The 22569-nt window shown below is 38.8% G+C and overlaps 1 protein-coding gene across 1 annotated transcript; it reads right to left on the reverse strand.

Annotated features, from left to right (window-relative positions):
• Positions 1 to 17200: 17200 nt before the first annotated feature.
• LOC115919394 lies at positions 17201 to 21367 on the reverse strand. The gene is made up of 2 exons (XM_030973062.1): positions 20252 to 21367; positions 17201 to 20167 (listed from the first exon to the last, which is right to left on the reverse strand). The coding sequence occupies exons 1-2, from the start codon at positions 20585 to 20587 to the stop codon at positions 18221 to 18223; spliced, it is 2283 nt and encodes a 760-aa protein (XP_030828922.1). The 5' UTR covers positions 20588 to 21367; the 3' UTR covers positions 17201 to 18220.
• Positions 21368 to 22569: the final 1202 nt, after the last annotated feature.

Genomic DNA, 22569 nt, shown 5'->3' on the forward strand with positions numbered 1-22569 from the left:
TTTCTCTAAAAAAAAACAGCCTCCAGCTTTTGTTCTTACTGATGGTTCTACTTTGCCCATATCATGTAGTACATGAGAGTGGGCGAGAAATGGAAATAAAATCTAAAGTTGCAAAGTAAAAAGTCAGAAAGAGACAAATAAGTACACCATGTAGAGAGAGAGAGAGAGAGAGAGAGAGAGAGAGAGAGAGAGAGAGAGAGAGAGAGAGATGGGGGAGTGGGTGGTAAGAAGAGAAAAATAATATAGAAAGAGGAATAGGGGGAGTGTACTGTAGATAGATAAAGACAAAGGCAATAGTACAGAAAGAGAGAAAGAAATAGTTCGATACATATATATATAGATACAGTTGTAGATAAAGAGAGAGAGAGGGAGACAGAGAGAGAGAGAGAGAGAGAGAGAGAGAGAGAGAGTGAGAGTGAGAGAGAGAGAGAGATGGGGAGGCATGGGACAACGAAAGAGAAAGATGGACAAACATTTGAAAAGGGGGACAGTCGGACAAACACAAAGAGAAAGAGAAAGAGAGAGAGGGAGAGAGAGAGAGAGAGAGAGAGAGAGAGCGGAAGGTGGATGAGGGGGGGAGATAGATGTGTGCCTATATAATCTAAGGTAGGACAATGATGTCACCCGAGGTCGGCCAGGACATCAATCTCCCTTTCGATCAAGGGGACGACCCACATGAGAGATCGAAGATATACGACCTCAGTTCCTCTGCTACGACACGATGTGCTTCCGTGTCTCACTATCACATACTCTCTAATGCCCGAATTAAAATCACATCATATTGCATGAATGTATTGCCTTGAACTAATTTGATAAAATCATAGCGCCTATTTTTTCTTCGGGAGAGGGACTTTACGATGTCATTTTTTGCTATTCATGTAGAATGAAAATATTTAATCTATCCCAGCAGGGGATCGAACTTGACTTGTATGTCTGTAATTCAAGATAAAGAATAATGACATAGATGCTCTAGAGTTTGATAACATTTCCATGTTAGATTATTGCATAATCTATTAGTTCTAAATGCTATGGCAATGTAAGCCCTAATTTCCAAACTTCCGTACAACTCTCAATTAAGCATAAGATTTGAAACTTATTACTAGTGTATTTGATTAATATCTGTATTAAGGATGAGTACAATTAGTGCCTTCTTGAGTAAAGACGATTCTAGATTTTTCCTTTGTAATATTTGTAACTGTCGCTCAACATACTCAAAGTTCAACAAAAATGTATTACATTGTAGCCCCCCCCCCCCCCCAAAAAAAAAAAGTTCGAATATTATTTTGTTTACCTCTTTTCATGAAGTGGTTTTAAAAATACGATTTCTTTTTGATAGATAGAGATTATATCTTCTTAGAACACTTTTGAGGTTACTCAATGTTTTGAAATGTGAAAAAATTTCTTTTTCTTTTCTTTAGAGGATTTGTAAGGATCTTCTAAAATGACAAAAATTAGTATGAAAGAATACTTGTTCATAACTGACCTGGGGGAAATTATTATCAAACATGCTAAGACATTATTATCAAACATGCTAAGACATAATTGGAAACGCCCACACTTGAAATATCAATAGGCTACATGCAGGCAATATCTACAATTGTTGATTGGCTATATATTGTGAGTAAAACTCCCGTGCAAAACGCACTGCATTCATCCAATATCTACAACTGTTTGTATACGTGTTCTCCAAGAATACGGTTACCCCTTGTTTGTATATATGTTGTAATGTGATACAGTTACCATGACAACGTTAGAAACAGCTACAATCACATGGACATGACCCCTGTGACTTTCGGTTATCCCTCCACTAAAGAAAAAAACATGTCTCTTTGGGAGTGTGCAGAGACAACACCGGCGCTCTCTCCTGTCAAAAGTACAAAATGTCACGTACAGATTCAATATCAAATAGAATAGGCACTGGTACAAGTGATACGTGAAACCGACCCCATGCAAAGAAATAACAATTACCATGATTGTATAGACCCCCATCCAGAAACCCCCGAAAGGATCGTGAATCACAGCTGGTTACTGTTATATTACCACATCTAAATCTAAAGATCCATATTGAATAGTTCTCGATGAACGTGGCTTAGCTTTGAGAACTTTAAATTGGCTTAATTGAGCGTCAAACACACCTACAATAAAGATAAAACTGTTACTGTTTAAAATAATCATCGCGTTATGGAACTTATGGTATGATGCGTTGAGAGAGTGGAGTGTGCCTTAAACGATTCGAATTGGCTTCAAATGGTGCCTGAATTGTTGAAATTAGTCTCGGTTTGAAAGATGAGAATGTGTTCATAATGGGGGTATCATGCCAAAGTGGTATCAGTTGTATCAGGAGCAAGAGGAGATGAGGAAAGACGGGTTTAGTTTGGTGAAAGGCTAGAAAAGGAAGGGTAAAAACCATTTAGATGATAGATCGATGAGATTTAGAAGGCAAGAGAAACGACGCCTAGGGCATACGTCTTAATACTAATAGCAGGGTGGATAATAAGACATCGTTAATATGCTTATTTCTATAAAATGTATGAAACACATGCGACATGGAAAACATGAAGAAAAAAAGAGAGTACTAAATGAATAAGGTGGGTATTCCGTTGAATTGCTAGCGCGTGCAAGGAATGCTTTCATCTGTTCAAAGGCTCTAAATAAACAAGAATCTAAATTGTAAGTAGATAAGTGCAGACAACAGTCGCTGTCTGAAATATATATAAGTCTGACCTTGGTCTGACTAAATGTAGCTTTCAAATTTACATTTTCTGCATTCCAAGGCAGCATCCTCCTAAAGGGTAGAAGGCACACCACTCCTAATCAATCACCTCAGACCATAAATGTTAGCATTCTGGCGGAGAAAGTGTTTTGTTTTGGCAAACAATATTTGACGATACGTCATCGTCAAGTGTCCGCATCAATGTCTGCAAGTGCGAATGGAAGAATACGTGTACAAGCGTTCCGTATATTCTTGCATTGGATTATTGCATAAAATGTAACAAAATGCAATTGAACTTGAAATTTACAAGACGCTGTTACATTGTGCGTAAATCCAAATACGAATGAACTACGAATTCCTGAAAATGTCCCTGGAGGGGGGGGGGGGGGGGTGTTTATTCGTAAGGCTGGGCGGTCTCGTGGGCGAAAGCCAAACGGAAAACTAAGAAATGAAATCAGACAAATTAAATATACATATTTCATGTTTGAAAACAGCACTTGATCAATTTCCATAAATGTGCATGTGTTTTTAATTTAACCAATGAGAGAATTAAGGCGGCTGCAACGTCCGATTTAAATAAACACATGGTTGCATTTCCTTTCGTATTGTTCTTGGAAAAAATACGTAACAGAATCTCGCCCTTGTTTTGTGAAGTTTACTGGTCTCATTGTAAAGGCTTAAAATCAACCAAAATAAGGCGGTTTAACAAAACCACTCCCTAACAATAATACAAGGTGACCCACTAACCAAGTCATAGGAAAGCAGTTATTACTCAGATAATATGGATTTCATTAGGTAAACATTAGGTTAATTTACGGGTCTTTTCAAAGTTGGGTCTCCTCTATTTTTCTTAGACACCCTGTAAATTATAATTAACAGCTAGCTATATCAAACTCTTCTCTTACGAGTACATCGAAAAATAAGACAAAGCAAGACGAAAAACATCAACAAATCCAACTCGTCTTCAGCCCCATCCGCGCGATATTGTGTAATGAAAATCAAAGTGGATTATAATCTTCGATTATATTGTGATTGATTGATTAGATCAAGCCTCTTATTCACTCTCAGCCTTGATTTATCTGCTCTCTCATTCACGTGAACCTTGAAAGAACAATCCACGACACAACATCGATTCCTCCTTTGTCCTCTTTTTGTTGACGGTTCTCCTTCGTCCATTCTAAGTTTGTCAAGGGATCAATTACATAAATCTGATTGATGAAGCATTAAAACAACATCAGTTGTTTTCCTGATTTCTACCTCACAAAGTTACCAAGCGAAAAAGAAACAGTACATGCACACAGTCATGGGTATTCATTAATAATGCGTATTTACCTTGCATTGGATACGGACTAATGCCGATTGACACAGATTACTGGCCGATTGCGAATGCCTGTTGCACTCGAGGCCTCATTGCGACCGCATTATTGCCTACATTAATGTGGCCTGTGAATGAAGCTAGTGCATGTGCTAATGATTCAAAGCAATAACGTTCATTTCACTTTTCATTTTGCATCACTTATTTGTTCGATGTCACTTTTACAAAGAGTGTCAAAGGTCACTGACGTTGTACTAAGTCAGTAAAGCAACGCCTCGTGTGCAACGCGCGGGATCAGAGTGTACCTTTGAATAAAATGAGTTTAAAGTCAAAACAAGTTTCATTATCCCGCGATAGACTACAATGTCAGAGATACCACATAGTCACATATTCAATCATCTCTGTCTCAAAACCGAGTTTATCAACTCTTAGAAAGACATTGGTCTCAACCACGGTAGAGGAACCGATGGGGGTGGGGGGGGGGGGGGTATCCGTTCCTTTAAAGGTAAAGACCAGTATTGGAAACGCCCCAATTTCAAAAAATGAAATGGAAGTTCTTATTACCAATCATGTGAAAGAATATGTTTTGAATATTACATGATGATACAAATTTTGACAGGAAACAGCCTACTAATTGATATATTTTGTAAATTAGTGTATCTCTCGCCTGTTGAGAGGTATGAAATGCACTTGTCGCGCACGTGTGTGTAGTCCCATATACATATTTCTGTGTACAGTGCTTCTAACTTTATGAAGACTTGGCCAAATTTCTTATCATTTTGATGATTCCAGAACCTTGCAGTACATCTATGCTAGATGATCAACCTTTTCTGATCGATTTCACAACGTTTCTTTCACAATGCAATCGCATGACCATAACTGGTCTTTAGCTTTAAAGCCTATCAACACTAGTGTGGCTAGGAGGGATAGGACCACACAGCGAGGTCACTGACAGGTGGCTATCTCATCAACTCAGCTCTCAAATAACATAAGAAATAGAGGATCATGGGGGACCAACAGGCACCGATTGGGGAAGTTTTCTATATAGAGGGAGCAAGTGACAAGTAGGACATTGGGGCTTTAATTGAATTTATTCGGTAACTTGTAAAAGCTGTTTAGAATGTGCATATATGTAAATACAGCAAAACGAATTTCCCTAGGAAGCCCCCCCCCCCCTCCCCCCCCCCCCTCCCCCCCCCCCCCTCTCCTCCGTTTGGAGAAAAAAAATGCAAGTGTATGATGCTGCTCTGTGGGACGGATAACATCTTTAAGCACACTCACGCTTGCTGGGATACATCGGATCGATTTGTCTAGCATTAGGATACGTTAATCAATACAAAGGACCTATGGGCCCAAAAGACAGAAGTCCGTATGTTAGCACTTAGCCCATAAAGTGAACGTTCTTTTTCCACTCCGCTGTCCAGCATAATCGATTTCATCCACAAATGAAGAAGAAGAAAATATTAAGCTACGTTTCTGCCATTCGAGCGAAAGTAAACAGTTACAAAAAGACCTTTTACTGAAGAGCCTTTTCCCTGAAGGCACCCATTCCTGTTTATTAACGATGACCCCCAAATAATATTGACAGATGAGAGAGTTCACTGTTTTAATAACAACTGAAAGAGAAGTGAGATTGACCAAAGAAAAATGAAGAAGAAAAATGGAAGATAATAATACTAACAAATCAATAGATACTTGAAGACACACTTTTATCAAACTGTACGAAACATGGGCAGGAAAAAAAAGGCGATTTGGTTCCTTCAAACAACTCCTCCAGTACTCAAAACGCTCATGGTTAGTGCTTAAAGCGCACCACTCTGACGACTATGACTTTTTTTATAGTGTAATCCTAACTCTTAGCATTAAAAACGAAAGCTCATGGGACGGTCTAAAAGCTACTTGGTGATGTCCCGAGTCTTTGGCTTGTGAGTAGGGATTTCGTCTTGCATACTGGTTGCGATCTGCTCTCCTTATCAGTTCAATGCCATCTCAAATACCATTCACATTGTTCTCCCCGGTGGATTAATTCTTCTTTTAATTTCATTTCCTTAAAGAGGATTATGTTTTTACCCCCGACCCATTTAATGTTTTTTTAAGGAAGGAAATATTTGTTCATCAAAATTCTCGCAAACGGAATATTGTACTGAGCAACATGAACAGGTTATACTACTACTACTACTAACAATAAATACTTATAAACCGCACTTATCTAAAAACTTACTCAAGGCGCTATACAACACAAAATACACAAATCTCTTTCCAGAATTGTAACAACATAATATCATTAGTAACTCTCAGTAAATAAAACCTTCTAAACATTTTCCTGAAAGGTTTCTAGGCATTGCATGTTTCGAATGTCACTTGGCAGCTTGTTCCATGCAGAGTCTACGGCGGCTACTCTATAGGCCTGCTATTATTCCTATAAATGTAAAGTCTGACACAGCTTACAATTGTTAGGTCTGTAGATGCATTTTTTAGCTAACACTAATCGTGGCGAATGATTATAGGCTCTATTTTCCAAATGCCCTTTCTTTTCATGCTCACCTCCAATGTATCCACTACTGTCTGGCACCCATGCAGATATATAGTTATCTCCTTTTTGTTTCCTTTGTGCACGACAGATAAGCCATGCAGTGGTTAGCACCGTTAGACATTACTGAAGTCGCCGATCGAGAGTGGGAGGGGAAGGGGGTGTAAAGAGAGAAAGAGAGGGAAAGATAGGCATAGAGAGAGAGAGAGAGTGAGAGTGAGGGGGAGATATAGACAGAGATAGACACAGAGAGACACAGAGAGAAAGAGAGATAGAGAGAGAGAGAGATAGAGAGAGAGAGAGAGAGAGAGAGAGAGAGAGATATGAGATAGATCTTATGAGGAAAAAAAGAGTTAAAGTGAAATGAAATAAACAATCTTTACATACAGCTTGCAGATTATATCCCTGCATCTTTGTCCAACTTACCGCCGCCGGGCATCATCTATAGGATGAGAAGCTATTCCTAGTCGCCGAAATAGCTAGAAGAGCAATTCCTCATTATAAAATCCAACGGGATAGTCATTCAATTTTCACGCAAGTACTTTAGAAATAATCACGATTCCAGGTGGAGATCTTGCCATGTTGTAGTTTAAAGCAAAATTGATTCCCAGCACGGGGTTCAAAATAAGAGAGCGTCCAAAAACATTTTTAGAATCGGTTGCTCGACACCGAAGAGAGCGAGGAGAGACACCGCTTTTCGAACTCGCTCTGCGACCACTTGTTCCGTTGAATAAACAATTGACTATCGAGTCAACAATACTTAAAACATGTATACGGTATGCATAGCTTCATCTTGGCACGGTTGTCGAGTAGGGAAAAAACTGCAAGTAGACCCGCTGAGGTTTGTCCTATTGACTACACCGTATGCGTCTCCGCTCGGTGTTTTACCATCTCCGTTTTCATATCCATGGCCGTAGCATACGTCACCATTCGCAATACTTGTGATTGCCGAGCTCGGTTTAAATGAGGGGAAAATAAATTTCATGGTCTAGCAGGTCTTGTATCAATCTAAATCTCATTAATTCCATCATTGAATGACACATTTTGCTTGAGAGAGTGTGAAAAAAAAGCGATTAAATCATTCGAAATCCTATACTGAAAGAGAAAAAAGGCAAAGCAAAGCATTTCGCGTTAATGACACATTAACGAGTGTATTTAGATCCCACTGAAATCAAAGTACAAACGATATGAAATATTACAATCAATGGACATAGAAATAAATAATATTTTTACAATCTACATTGCTAACTTCCCAAAGCACTCATACCTTTTAAAGTTAACTTTAAAAACTGAATCAATCATGATCAAACGAACAACAATGGCGAAGAAATACGCTAAATGAGGTACATTAAACCTTCACAACTGGCCACAAAGCCATGATTGCGAGTTGCAAAAAAATAAAACCAAATAGACAATTATAGGACCACACAGAACAATGAGGAAGAAAGTAATCTTGGTAAAATTAATTCAAATAAATTTGTATTCCCTCTATTCCCATTTCACTTTGACGACTAAGGTCATGAACGCGCTTCCAAGACCATCGCAAGGACATGGCATCAGAGACTTTCCCGAGGCAACCATAATTCCCTGGAAGACACTACAGCTGAAACCTTGACCTTGGTGAACAAACGTCTGCCTTCGAGGCCTTAAGGAGCTCCCTACCACGTGCCCTATACCAGGATTCATCTTCTTCGACAAATACAGGAGACAGCCAGGAGCAAAAACAATTATCGCTGCATTGCTACTTAAATTAAAGAACTTTTGTATCTCGAATGCAATTAGAAAGACACCTTTTAGAACATAGTTCATCAAATGTCCACGTCAACAACTTCTTCACACATCTTTCCTGAAGCAAGCAATTCCTTCCTCGAATTTGGAAACTTAAGGCTGTGTGAAAAAATGTTCCTTTATCTAATTATATATTACAACCCTCTGGTAGAAGATAAATTCCTTATGTGTTCTCACCATATCACCCACCCCGCATTATTCCCTTGCGCTTTGCTACGCCACCAATGGCCCATGCCGCCGTCATAAATCAGCAGACTATAGCTTTGAGTTTCTCAGAAAATTCCTCATCTTAATAAGTATGCCGTCAAAATATATTACATTGATTTGTGATAAACACCATATAGATGGAGATCCGAGGTGAACTCAAGCGACCCCTTCTCATGTGTAACTGTTTTATTGACTCTCTTATTGTTACAATTTATTCTATTGGATTTTTTGTTAAAATTCTATTACATTTTTTATGTTTATCTTTTTTATTATCAATTTTTTTTTTAAAGTATGTATTTATTTATTTATTAATTTCTTTGTTTATCATTTGTTTATTTTGTTTTTATCTATTTACTATTATCATTATTATTATTATTATCATTATTATTAATATCATTATTATATTTTTTTGCAATGTAAATGCATACAGCAGATGAACGTTTAATGCCGTTATCAGTAATTATATATAAATGCCTTTAGAATAAATTAGGTGCTGGTCGTGCAATAACAATGTGACATATCTGTCTTGTTTCGGAATGGTCAACGTGAGCTGAAAATCACAAGCACCCAGGGATGAGTATACAGGACAAACTTTTCAACAGACTTTGAAGGGCATTCGAAGAACATTCGGGATATTTTTTTCAGGGGACGTTTCTCACTGGAATATTCTTCATTATCTTGTTGCAAAGAATGAGGATGTTTACAAAAGTATTTGTCATCATTAGCAGAACTGGAAAATCATTATAAGATGTACAAATGATTTCAGTTGGATGTTTTTACCTTTAGTATGACAGATACGAAACTTGATTTGAGCGCAAAGCATGAATTGAATTTTCTGGAAACAAAGTATAATCAGCAACTTGTAGATTGCAATTTTTATCTTCAATATCAAACAAACATGCCCGTACGATTCTGCAGCCAAACTGTTCGACTTCGATTAACCTAAATACCGTCCTATAAATTATTTATCGTGCCAATCAATTTTAATTTCCTTGCTTGTTTACTCCGGGAATTAAGTCCGATTTCTGGATAAAAATGAAATTATTTGAGGAATAATTGTAATCATAAAATCTATCCATTTGAGAGAGAATATCAGAGGGAAAGGGTCACAGAGAGACAGACAGAGAGAGGGGGCGAGAGAGAGAGAGAGAGAGAGAGAGAGAGAGATAGATAGATACAAACAGAGACATAGTGTTAGATGGAGAGAGAGAGAGAGAGAGAGAGAGAGAGAGAGAGAGAGAGAGAGAGAGAAATAATCAAAACCAATGTCTCGACACACTATTTGTTCTATCCGTCAGGTATGGTTAAGGAGAATGGGTATATCTAGGCCGAGTTGTAAAAGTAAACGTTATTAAATCCTCCACAGATTTTACATTTGGAAAAAATGGATATAATAGCTTTTCTCATTCTTATGAATATTTGACGACACTTTTTAAAACTTACAAGTAATTAAACTCAATAAAGCGATCGTAATATTATTTTTTATTTGCGTGGGCTATGACATTTCCTTTCGAGAGCAACCTCATCAAGATATATGATAGTGGCCTACGTGTAGATTAATTACAACACTTAAAAATACTCTCAAAAATTATATTTTAAATATATTCACCATGATCATGTGTTTGTCAATATTATGGCAAGACCACAAATAGAAACAATCTATCGCGGGGCAAAATGTCCTGCATCTAACATCGCGAGCCGAGAAAAGTTTCAGGATTCCACCTCTCAAATGCTACTGGAAATCAACCTCCAATGAAAGGAAACGGGTGGATTTAATTCGATTACTTTTTTCTTCTTCAGAGTATTCGGAGAATATGGTATGAATATCCGCAGTCTTCGAGATCAACTGCAAATGACTGAAATCAACAGTAAAGGGGATTTATATGACTTTTAGTAATGCCAGTCTAGTCTTCTCTGAAATTAATACATGTACTATTTAAACATCGTTTTATCATGGCTGCTTTAATCTTCTTTCGAAACATATCCTAATACAAGATTATCTAATTCCTGACATTTCGTTGTTTATTCATCAAAACCGCCCACTCAAAATGGATAAATACCTATTGCATACCCTAAGCTTCTTATATATACCATACATTATGTAATTGCTAAATGTAGAATTGATACTGCTAACGGCATTTAATCAAAGCTTCTTTTGTAATCCATGTCTTGTCTGCAATTTGATCACCCATGTTTGACGGGGGTGGGGATTTAAATGAAAAAAGTTACATGTAAGTAACTTGTCCATCATATTAGGATAGTGTGAAATATGGAGAGGGCCTTGAACGAACGCCCCCTCGTCTCAACCAGATCAGTAAAGTAATTCAATTTGAACCGACCGACAAAAGTTTGTCAACTTATCTACTAAACGTTAATACAACTTACAAAGTTAACATTCAAAAGAGGACGTAATATACTAAAAAATAGTATATATATATATATATATATATACGTCATTTAGTAGCTGTTTTGTATACATACATGGGCCAATATTTGCCATTAAGTATTCTCGAAGTATCTGGACGATCAACAGGCCCTGGGGTAATCGCAAAATGAGTTTGAATACGCCAAAAGGGATTTGAAATGCTATTCGTGAAGTTATTTCATATGAAAAGAGAAATCTGCATTTTAGTGTTAGAACGTAATGATAGACCTAAAGGAATAGATTGGTTTTTTTAATATTCTATTTTAGTTTATCTTGGGGCCCGGGGGGGGGGGGGGTAATACGGCAACCCTCAGAAAACGAAGAAATCGAAATTAATGTGTTTGCGATTATGAAATAGGAGGCGTGGGCATAAACATATAATCCGGAATCCGTCGTAGGACTAAAATAAACAAACCAAACAAACCAAGTAAGAAAATAAAATCTCAATTTCCAATCTAAATCTTGGCGTCGCCCAGATGGGCAAGAAAATGTGTAGAAAAAAAAAACGATGCTAGGAGCATGTTATCAGAGGTTTGTTAATGGAAAAAAAAAGTAAATTAATTACTCTCCAGTGGGCCAACGATGCAAGCTTGAATGTAGAGCTGAAGAAAATAAAACACTTTAAAGATTGGGCAAGGGTGGTTGCTACATTGCTCACGTACGTGTACGGCAAGTAAATTTATATTGCATTATCAACACCGTTCCTGTGCAATAACAGAAGGCTTGAGTCAGCCTTAAACAGTGTCCTGTTAGAGCACGTTTTATGTATTTAAAAATATTGACAATGAATGTCATTTTTTTCTTTATTTTACAGAGACCATCCTACAGTAATGGAAGAACGGCATTTCGTCTAGGATGGCGAACAGGAACAAGCCTGAGGGACATTTATTAAGCCAGAATAAAAAGAGGTCAACTACACCCGAATTGTGTAGTGTATTATCCGTTGATTCCAATCAATTTTTATTTAAAGATAAACTGTTACACTTAAAAGTTAGTTAAAGAACGTCTTCTAAAATGTGCAATACATACACATAATTTTTGTTTAAACGTGCCTATCCTCATGAAAATGGTGCATAATTTGCATTTATATTCAACGATAGCTTATAACCGCACTTCTACGCTTTCAGTTTTTTGTGTGCAAAGTATAGAGAGAAGTAGTTGAGAGACAATACAGTGCGAGTCAAAAAAAAGTTTACACTTAGAAAATTGCTAATTATTTTAAAAATCATCTATGAACAGTAAATGATTATACATCTTATGAAAGGGTGTTTTATCCCAAATCATTTGGTATCATTTTTGTGTGGTATGTGTTCACGCTTGGATAAACAGGAGGCATCGTTTGCGAGAGTGCAAAAATCGATTTGCGCCAAAGTTGCTTGTGTGATGTTTGAACAAAGCAATTGGGATTTGGGTATTAATTCGGTCTTTGCATATTCAAATAACATCCCTAAGAAAACTAATCATGCCACACATATCAAATATCGAATATTTAATATCAACGAACATTATTAAGTGCGCGCGTGTGTGTGACTTTGCTTCTGCAAAAAGCATATGCAATGCATTTCATTTGATACATTCAATTCATTCTCTCACTCCGCTAATCCCAACATTATGCTGTAGGCATCACTTTGGCGCAAGCCGATTTTTGCACTCTCGCAAAGAATGCCTCATGTTCATCCAAGCGTGAACACATACTACACAAAAATGATACCAAATGATTTGGGATAAAACACTTTCATAAGATATATAATAATTTACTGTTCATAGATTATTTTAAAAATAATTAGCAATTTTCTAGGTGTAAACTTTTTTTTGACTCGCACGGTATAAAAAACTTCAAAGCTTGAAACAAGGAAAGGTAGTGTTCCTAAATGAGAAGGAATTTTCTTTTAATTCAGAGGGGAAATTAAGAGGAGAAACACCTAGGAAATAATCAAGGAACAAAATCTTCAACTCAAACGATAATTACACAAAAAAAGATGATGGGAAATGCAAATTTCAATGAACGAAAAACACGAATGGCATTCACAATCACCCCCATAGGAAACATTCAACTAGAATGTACCAGTATGACGAAATGAGCGACCTTGAGACAGAGATGACGAGAGGACACAAATATGAGAAATCGAGAACAATGAAGCATGACATTACTATTTCGTCCAAATTCCAAGCTGTTTTTCTCGGTATTATAATATATACAGGACACAGACATTAGGGTGTAGTTTGAACTAGTCATACGGAATTTAAAAAAGGAGCCATCAAAATTCAATTGACACTTCACTTCACATCACTTCGTCTTTTCTTCCCCTCTCGAGTTCTAGTTCTCTCGTGAAATTGTAACGTAATGTAGTACATGTAGTACATTCTTGTTTAGAATAGTATTTTCAATAATATCCAGTCCGTCTTCTATAGGTTTCTTTCCTTCAGTTAAGTGTATGTAGCTTAACTTTATATACATTTAGTGTAAAACACCCCGTCTCATTCAAGTACTTTGTTTTCACTGGCTTTAAGGGACCCACGGAACCACCGGAAGAAGAGCAATTGGCTTATCGTGAAGAACTGACATCAAACTGCAACAAAATGATTTGTATAAATGGAAATAAAGCCCCAGTCCCATATAAAGCCGGACCAGCACGGACGAGCACGGACCACTCCGGACCATCCCGGACCATGGTCTGGGGTGATCCGGGATGGTCCGGGATGTTTTGTTCAAAAAAAGTGTGATGCTTTTAAGCTACAGTCCCATATATGTCCCGGACCGTCCCGGACCATCCCGGACCCCATCCGGGGTGATCCGGGATTCGGTCCGTGTTGACACCGTGTTGGCACCGGGGTGGTCCTGGATGGTCCTGGATGGTCCTGGATGGTCCTGGATGGTCCTTGTCGGTCAATAACTCACTCCCGGACTGCCACGGATCAACACGGACCGCCCCGGCGCCACTACGGATGACCCCGGACCCAGCACGGTGGCTACACGGATCACCCCGGATCAAACTATTGTCCCGGACCGTCCCGGACCACCCCGGCAGTTTTTGACCGTCAAAAACATCCGGGGTCGACTCCCGGACCGCCCAGGACCATCCAGGACCATCCAGGACCACCCCGGTGCCAACACGGTGTCAACACGGACCGAATCCCGGATCACCCCGGATGGGGTCCGGGATGGTCCGGGACGGTCCGGGACGTATATGGGACTGTAGCTTAAGCAGAAAGGCTGCCATCTAATTTTCCCGTCTGAATGGGTTCTCTTCTTTACGTATAAGTGCCCTTCGAAGCTTATTTTGATCCCTCCCCTGTTGCTTTCTAGAACTTTCACGATGACCTAATACATTGTATCAAGGGCGTCGCTAGACCTCTTTCAGTGGGGGGGGGGGGGGGGGGGTTGTGTAGAGGCCAACGATTACCGACAACACTAGCCACCACTTACCGACAAAATTAAGTGTCTCAATATCTACAATTAACCCTATAAACCCGGGGCCGAAGGCTAAATTGTTTTTCCTATGGACTATCTATAGTACTTGCGTATACGCAAATGATCAATTTCCTCGACGACATTAATATACGAATTATTTTGTCAACTTAGTCAACATCATAGCTATATATTTTAATTCAGGCGCGGAGCTAGGATCTTATTTTAGGGAGGGGCGGTAGTGAGCAAGCGAAGCGCGCTCGTTAGGGGGTGTCGGTGTTAGGCCTCCCGCGCGAAGCTTAGACGTTTCCCTAGAAGACGAAAAGAAGACGATTTATTGTACCGTTCTCGACTCGTCTAAATGAAGTTTTCCCCTCCCGCGCGAAGCGCTGAAATTTTGGCGTTTCATCAAAATATAGAGAAAGGAAGACGATTCGTCGTATCGTTGTTGACTCTTAATCCTTGTTTGAATTTAGTTTCCCTGAAAATGTTAAATCTCTGATTTCTTTAGCTGATATTATAGGAAAGTGAAACTTCGAGAAAATACAAGTATTGTAGTTGTAGTCACTCTCGAAGTCGTCACAGCGAATACAAAGTCACAGTTCGTAGGGAAAAAAACTTGTCGGCCGACCGACAATATACATGTCACCGACTTCAAACTTCTGCATTGATATAGTACACGAGGATCGAGCAAAAATACCGACACAGCTGACCCGACACAGCAACAAATTTACCCGTGTCTTTTTTGCTTCCTTGACGAGACGACTCCACCCAACGGCCCCCTTTCTTTTACCCCCACTCCTGCTTTCTCAGGCTCTTACCTCCCCCCTCCTCTCTTTCACTCCCCCCCCCCGTTTCTTTTGTTTCCCTTTTCTCTTTTTTTCCTTTTTTTTTCCTTTTCTTTCTTTTCTTTCTTTTCCTTTCTTTCCTCTCCTCCCTCTTTTTTTCTTCTCTTTCTTTTTTTTCCTTTCTTTTCCTTTCTTTCCTTTCTTTTCCTTAATTTCTTTTCTTTCTCTTTTCTTTTTCTTTTCTTGTTTCTTTTCTTTCCCTTGCCCTCTCTTTTTTTCCCTCCCCCTTTTCTCTTTTTTTTTCCCGACGGCAGCGCAATTTTACCGATAATATCCTGAGAGGTGGGGGGGGGGGGTGTCGCACCCCCACACCCCCCTTTGGTTACGCCCTTGTAATGCTTTACTTTCAGATGGTTTATCTAGTAAGATGCATGTGCTTGCTTGCATTGAGGTCATTTCAGGTCTTACATATTGAAGAGCTTTTTTAAATTAACTAGGAGGTATGCGCGTATTGGGGAATGTGGCTTGCTGCTCTACTTTTTAAAAAAAACTTCCAACGACATGGAATGAGTGTTCAGTGTACAACATAATGGGACGTACAGTGATAGATGGAAAGTTATTTCAGTATATTCGAAATGACTTCTAGGTAACTCCTTTTTCCTCCCACATCCTTATCCTTTCTTCTCTCTCTTGCGTTTAGAAACATTGTATGAAGCGCATTATAAATGTAATGTATTATCAGGTGGGCTGTATAATTATAATACAGATCACCTTATGTTTTCGTTAGAATATTTGTCTTATTTCTAACCACTTTTTTGCTAGCACGATAACTTGAAAATGGCTCAATCAAATGCCTTGAAATTTGGCACACATAATATAGGCATGAGGAAAGAGCACAATAAGGTTTTCAACTATGACCTTTACTGATGACGTCATCTAGGCGCCATTTTGTATTTTTTTCTGAAAATCAACTCATGATCATATCTTTATAACCAAAAGCCATTTTTGATTCATATTTATCATGATTAAGGTCAATATTCGTCCGGTCAATTTCAGGTCAAAAAACGCGCGCGTGCGCGTACGTCCGCGCGTCAGTGCGCGCGCAAAATATTAATATGCTCAAAATAGTCTCAAAATAATATTACATACGTTTTAGGCCATTTTAAGCATGTTATAAAAAATCTCGCAAACGCGCATGCGCGCGTGTTTTCGCGCGTTCTGGCATTCTGCAACAAAGAATCGCCAATTGTTCTTTGTCATCATATTTAGCACATTTTCCCAAGCATTTTGATACCTTGTTAACATATTTCTGACCATTAATAATGGAGTGAGCGTCCGTTTAAGATACACGTCCGTGCGTGCGAGCTCTTGTAATACATAGCATATATAGGCAAAAACATGCCTATACAAAATCCATCGTAGCTCTTTAGAATGTAAGGTGACCCCCAATTTTTTTTTATATTTTGTAGAGTGTTGGGTCGGGACAATCTACTCATATTGGCCCTTCCACAACTCGGAATTATATTGATATATAATGAAAATCAAGACGATTTGGTTACCTTTTGATCCGATTCTTCGTTTATTATTCTCAACTCGAGCAACATCCCCAAAAATTAGCATATTCATAAATCATCTAATTTGCATATTCGTAACATATCTCCCCCCATAAAAGAAAGTTTCTATCAGTAGTTAGAACTTTCTTCTGAACAATAATCGTAAGATCTAAAGGTGATAAATTAACCACACAAAAAATATTTAAAAGCTAGCATGAAGATCATCTTTCTAATATCGAAGACAGACTGATTAGACCTTTCATTCCAACATTCAATAACAAAACACAAACTGCAGAAAAAGGAAAACAACTTTGATGGATCAACATTATATGATCTCTTCCTGAAACCTGTAAGTAAGTACCAGGACATTAATCAAACACAATGCCTGTGTTTTGTAAAGAACCACAAACTGTAATGGTCGGAACACATCTCTACACATCACACATAATGAATATATGAGCGTAATAAGCATGCGCGACAAATGAAACACTGAATATTCAGCAAAGGCGCTGATATTCAACATGCGCAAAACACAATTCGCATAACAAATGATTGCATATTCATATAATGAACGCGTACAACGTAGTCACATGACGCGTTGCTATGACGACACCTCATTACTATGTCGAAATGCAGTGTCTCATTAAATATGTGGGTCAACAGAAGCAATATGTTATAATGATCCACATAACTGTGCACAGCTCGATTTGAAATATTTCTGACATGAAATGCAAGAATAAGGGTACACACATGCACATATTTCGTGTACATATTACATGAAAAACATAATCTGTTGAGTTACTGCTGCAAGCTATGAATTGAAACTTGTTTAAATACAAACAAATATAAGCAAGACTTATCAAGTTAAATCACAAGCACATACATATGCAATACTGGCAGTCAATAATCTTTGAAATCTGTGTAACAACATTACGCAAGTTGTGATGCTACACCTTTGTTTTGCTTTCAATTTGTTTTACACCTGTAATTTTTTTAAGTTGTTATGAAATGGTAAATGCATTAAGCCTTTGCATTGCATAGCTAACAATGCTGGGTATTATTATTAACAATAACTATTCCCTTTTTATCAAAAGAAAACTATTCTAATAACGAACAAACAGAATCAAGAAAAGACATGAAATCATTATACATATAGGCACAGATAAGGAAACAATGACATATGGTGCACATTCTCCACAGAATATAGTCCACTGTCCATACTGGCATCTCCCTGTAAATAGGTGAAATGTTCATACATGATCATTCATATCACTGTTCAAAATTAATGAACTGTCTGATCCATCAGTTCACAGCATTTAAGTACATGTACAGATACAAAGCAATAAATCATGTGTAGATTCCTTATGACGAATAAAGACAAAATATTAAAGTTCTAGTTTCTTCACAATTTGTCAAATGTTCAGTAGGCTTGCTTAAGCTCTAGAAAGTGTATCTGCGATTATATTGTCCTTTCCTTTGATATTAGTCACTTTCAGTGCATAAGGCTGGAGATTATGCTCCGCTGACACAGTCTCTGGTTTTCATTTCTGAAGCGCTCAAGAAGAGTCAATGGATTATGATCTGTGAATACAGTCACCTCTGAAGAGTTGCTCAGGTACACGTTGAAGCGCTGAACTGGCAAGACGAGACCAAGGCACTCCTCTATAGTAGAACATCTTCGCTGGTGGGGGTTGAGCTTCTTGGAAAAGTAGCTAATGGGTTCCAGGAGACCCATGTCATCCATCTGTAGGAGAAAAACATCAACTCCTACATCACTGGCGTCAGCGGCAAGCTGAAAAGGCTTCTGGAAGTTTGGAGCGTCCAGCACTGGTTTTGACATCAGTACACCACATTTTGTGGAATAACACTGCGACACTTTTTCAGCTTCTCCTGCTGGTAGAGCAACATCACACAACTTCTTCAAGTCCTCTGCTGCATTCTGAGCCTCAATCAAGGCAGGCTGACTGAAGATAGTCGTAGCATGACTCTGGTCATCTTGGCCCTCCTCCAACGTTCTGGAAAAAGTGTCACCCAAATTGACGTCACCATCCCTGTCATCTTCTTTCTTTTTCATAGCCTGGGCTCCAGTAACTACACACGAAGGGGAAAAACCAGGAACTTCACTTCCCAATTTCTCTGCCTCAAAATTCACCTCAGGAATGTCACACACAACGGGTGATGGGAACACCTTACCTCCGGCTAAATCATTGCCGAGCAACATTGAGATTCCTCTCATAGGCAACTTAGTAACAATGCCAACAGTCACTGGTCCAGATACTAAACCACTGCTAAGCTCGATGTTATATAATGGAACCGGTTTGAAGCCATCATTCACATCTTGAATCAAAACTTTCTTGCCTGTGAAATTCTCTGTGTCCAAGGACGACGCATCAGCAATAAGCAGAGTCTTCATAGAACCACTATCCCTTAAAATCGTGATGGGCAACTCCTTATCATCAACACTAAACCTAACCGTGCCATAAGAAACAAAATCTAGAAATCCTTCATCAATCTCCTCATCATGTCCAACATCTCTTACTTGATCACTTCTTTTTGTTTCATTGTGATCATTCATTACACGTTTTTGCATGTCGACTGCTGCTATGCGCACAAAGCCACTAGGCTGTGTAATTTCCTGTTCAAGATTGTTTTCTTTTAATTTTAGTCTTGGACATTGCGTCTTAAGGTGGCCCTCTTTCTTACAGTAGGCACAGAGAAGTCTGCCTTCAGTTCCAAAACCACTACCCTGATTAGTGCCGGTGTTACCTGACTTTCTCTGAGTCGTAGGTGACCTAGATTGATTCCTACGCCTAGTAAGTGGTGAACTACTCCCTTTATGTGTCAATTCGTACCCATCTGCCAACATGGCAGCCTTTCTCACATCACTAACTACATTATCATTGACATATGTCCTAACCTCTTGAGACATACATCTTTTAAGCTCATCAATGAGCATAATCTCTCGAAGAGAATCATATGTGGCATCTATTTTCAAAGATCTGATCCACTGGTCGAAGGAAACTTCTTTTTTCCAAGCAAACTCTACACAAGTCTCTCCAGTTTCTCTCCTGAGATTGCGAAACCTCTGACGGTAGGCCTCTGGAATCAACTCAAATGAATGAAGAATAGCATCCTTCATTGTCCAATAATCAAATGCCTGCTCATAACTCAGTGCAGAAACAACCGACTGAGCTTTACCAGAAATCACTTGTTGGATGAGCAATGCCCATTCATTTTCCGGCCACTCCATTTTCTTGGCAACCCTCTCAAACATAAGAAAGAATGAATCTAGCTCATTTTCATCATATCTCGGAACAAGCTTAACCCTAGCAGAGAACCCAGCTTCCATTAACCTCTTGTCTCTCTCACCAGACTGACTGCCCTGAGAAGTCACGTCATTATGACGCATCATTTCAAATTCCAACCTCTTTCGTTCCATTTCTCTCTCATGCTCAGCAGCCTTTAGTTTATCTCGTTCCATTTCTCTCTCATGCTCAGCAGCCTTTATTCCATCTCGTTCCATTTCTCTCTCATGCTCAGCAGCCTTTATTCTATCTCTTCTCTCCTCTAGCTCAATCTTAGCTAAATCAAGGTCAACCTCGTCACTGGTAGCTTTATCTTGGTTATGAGTACCACCATTATCATTAGTTGTAGGCGCGTCCGCTCGGGCCGCGGCCGTCGCAGCGCTCAGTCCTGCATGGGCTGTAATTGCATCAACTATTTCTGCCTTGCTTTTGTGACCAGTTAGATTTACCGATAGCTTTGTTCCTACAGCTGTTAAATCAACCTTTCGTAGCTGACGTAACCGGCCAATGGTCAAGTCCTGACTCAAAAACTTTTCAATATCAAAGTCAGCCATTGTATAGATCTAGTCTGTGCAAGTTGCACAAGTCTCACAAAGTAGGTCAATTGTTCTGACGACTGGAAAGAAAATCCAAGAAAAATGTTGAATGTGAATCAACACAGAGTATAGTCCAACAACAGATGAAACAACAAAATTTACCAACCGACTAAGCAAAACAAAATTGATTAAGCATCAAACTATCACCAATTCTGTGAAATTGATATACATGTAGCCATGCAGCAGAGGGTTATATTGAGACTCCACCTCCACAACTCAAGTCAATTTTTGTTAGATTTCATCAACTCTGACACTTACACTTATAGATCTAGTCTTAATATCACACAAACACACGTGAAACATGGAATAACTTCCAAAAAGTCCAGTACCCACAGTCCCACACTACATCAGATGTGTAGCAAACTAGATTGCATGCAAACAACTAATCTAGGCCATTACCCTAGAAGTAGAAACGAAGCCGAGGCAAAGTTAAAAGTCAAACCGACTAACTCCTTCAACGACTGCCATGCAAGAACAAGCAAAACCAGGACCAGAATACCAGACAACCGCAGCAGATGTGCAGTGAATTTCATACCAATGAGACGACATCTAAGGGGCATATACCCCAGACAAGACTCGAGCTATCATGCAGTACAAAACAAAATCAAACTGTAGTGTGTAGGCTTAACCCTATTATGGACGCTACACTAGAGCCTACCATGACTACAGCACAGACATTCCACAGTCATTAAATGTGTGCGAAAACCACACCAAAACCCATGAATGGGACAAAAGGTAAACTCCACACAATACGCATTTCGGATCGGAAAAGTAACAAAATAGCATATGTTACTATATCTAGCTCTTGAGACAAGCCCCCAATCTGTTGGGTCGGGACAATCTACTCATATTGGCCCTTCCACAACTCGGAATTATATTGATATATAATGAAAATCAAGACGATTTGGTTACCTTTTGATCCGATTCTTCGTTTATTATTCTCAACTCGAGCAACATCCCCAAAAATTAGCATATTCATAAATCATCTAATTTGCATATTCGTAACAAGAGTATGAATTGGAAATATGATTTATTGTCTCATTTGACCCTCAATTAACTCATGACGTCATCATATTGGCCTCCGAACTCAAAATTCCAATTTGCATATTATGACATCAGCATATTTTTGGAAAATTGATTGTATCTCTGTAAATATTGATTGGTATTCTTCCAACTTTCGATATGTTCTAGCTGAGATAATTCACTACGAATGCAGCCTTCACAATTTTTCATTTTGACAAAAGCATCATGGCGTATTTTTGCGATTAAAGGAGGAATATCAATTTTTCACTTTTTGCGTGTATTCTCTATGGGCCATGACTTTTTTCAAAACTGGATTCTACATTCCCGTCTTTCGCGAGCAATATCTCCGTCGTTTAAGCTTCGTTTACGCTGAAATTCGAGTATGTTGTAGCTGAGACAATAAGCTATCTTAAATTTGCCCTTTATTTTGTCTCATATTTTAGTGAGACCAGCCCACCTATACTTGTTCAAAACAAGTATTACAAATCTAGTTATTATTATTGTCATCAACATTCATTCATTTCATTTCATCTACATTATTTCATGAAATGCATTCAGAAAATGAAGAAAAAAAGAAACGAAAATAACCCGTGAAAAAAAATATTGTCGGCGAAGCATTTGTCGTAGTACTAGGAGCATTTGTATTTTATGGGACACTTTTTGGGCGGAACAATTGTCGGCGGAGCAAATGTCACCGGAGCAAGTGTCGCTTCAGGCGGAGCAAAAGTCGGCGGAGCAACTGTTGGCGGAGCAATTGTCGGCGGAGCAAATGTCACCGGAGCAATTGTCGCGTTTTGCGGAGCAATTGTCGGCGGAGCAAATGTCGGCGGAGCAATTGTCGGCGGAGCAAATGTCGGCGGAGCAACTGTCGTTCGAGGAGCAATTGTCGGCGGAGCAAATGTCGGCGGAGCAATTGT

The sequence above is a fragment of the Strongylocentrotus purpuratus genome, unplaced genomic scaffold, assembly GCF_000002235.5.
Source record: "Strongylocentrotus purpuratus isolate Spur 01 unplaced genomic scaffold, Spur_5.0 spur5_scaffold_6, whole genome shotgun sequence".
In the NCBI taxonomy this organism is placed as follows: Eukaryota; Metazoa; Echinodermata; class Echinoidea; order Camarodonta; family Strongylocentrotidae; genus Strongylocentrotus; species Strongylocentrotus purpuratus.

Coding starts and splice junctions, on each gene's coding strand:
- LOC115919394 (XM_030973062.1), bottom strand. CDS start 20,587: ATGGCTGACTTTGATATTGAAAAGTTTTTGAGTCAGGACTTGACCATT. Junction 20,168..20,251: donor CTGCTGAGCATGAGAGAGAA/ATGGAACGAGAT, acceptor CATGAGAGAGAA/ATGGAACGAAAGAGGTTGGA.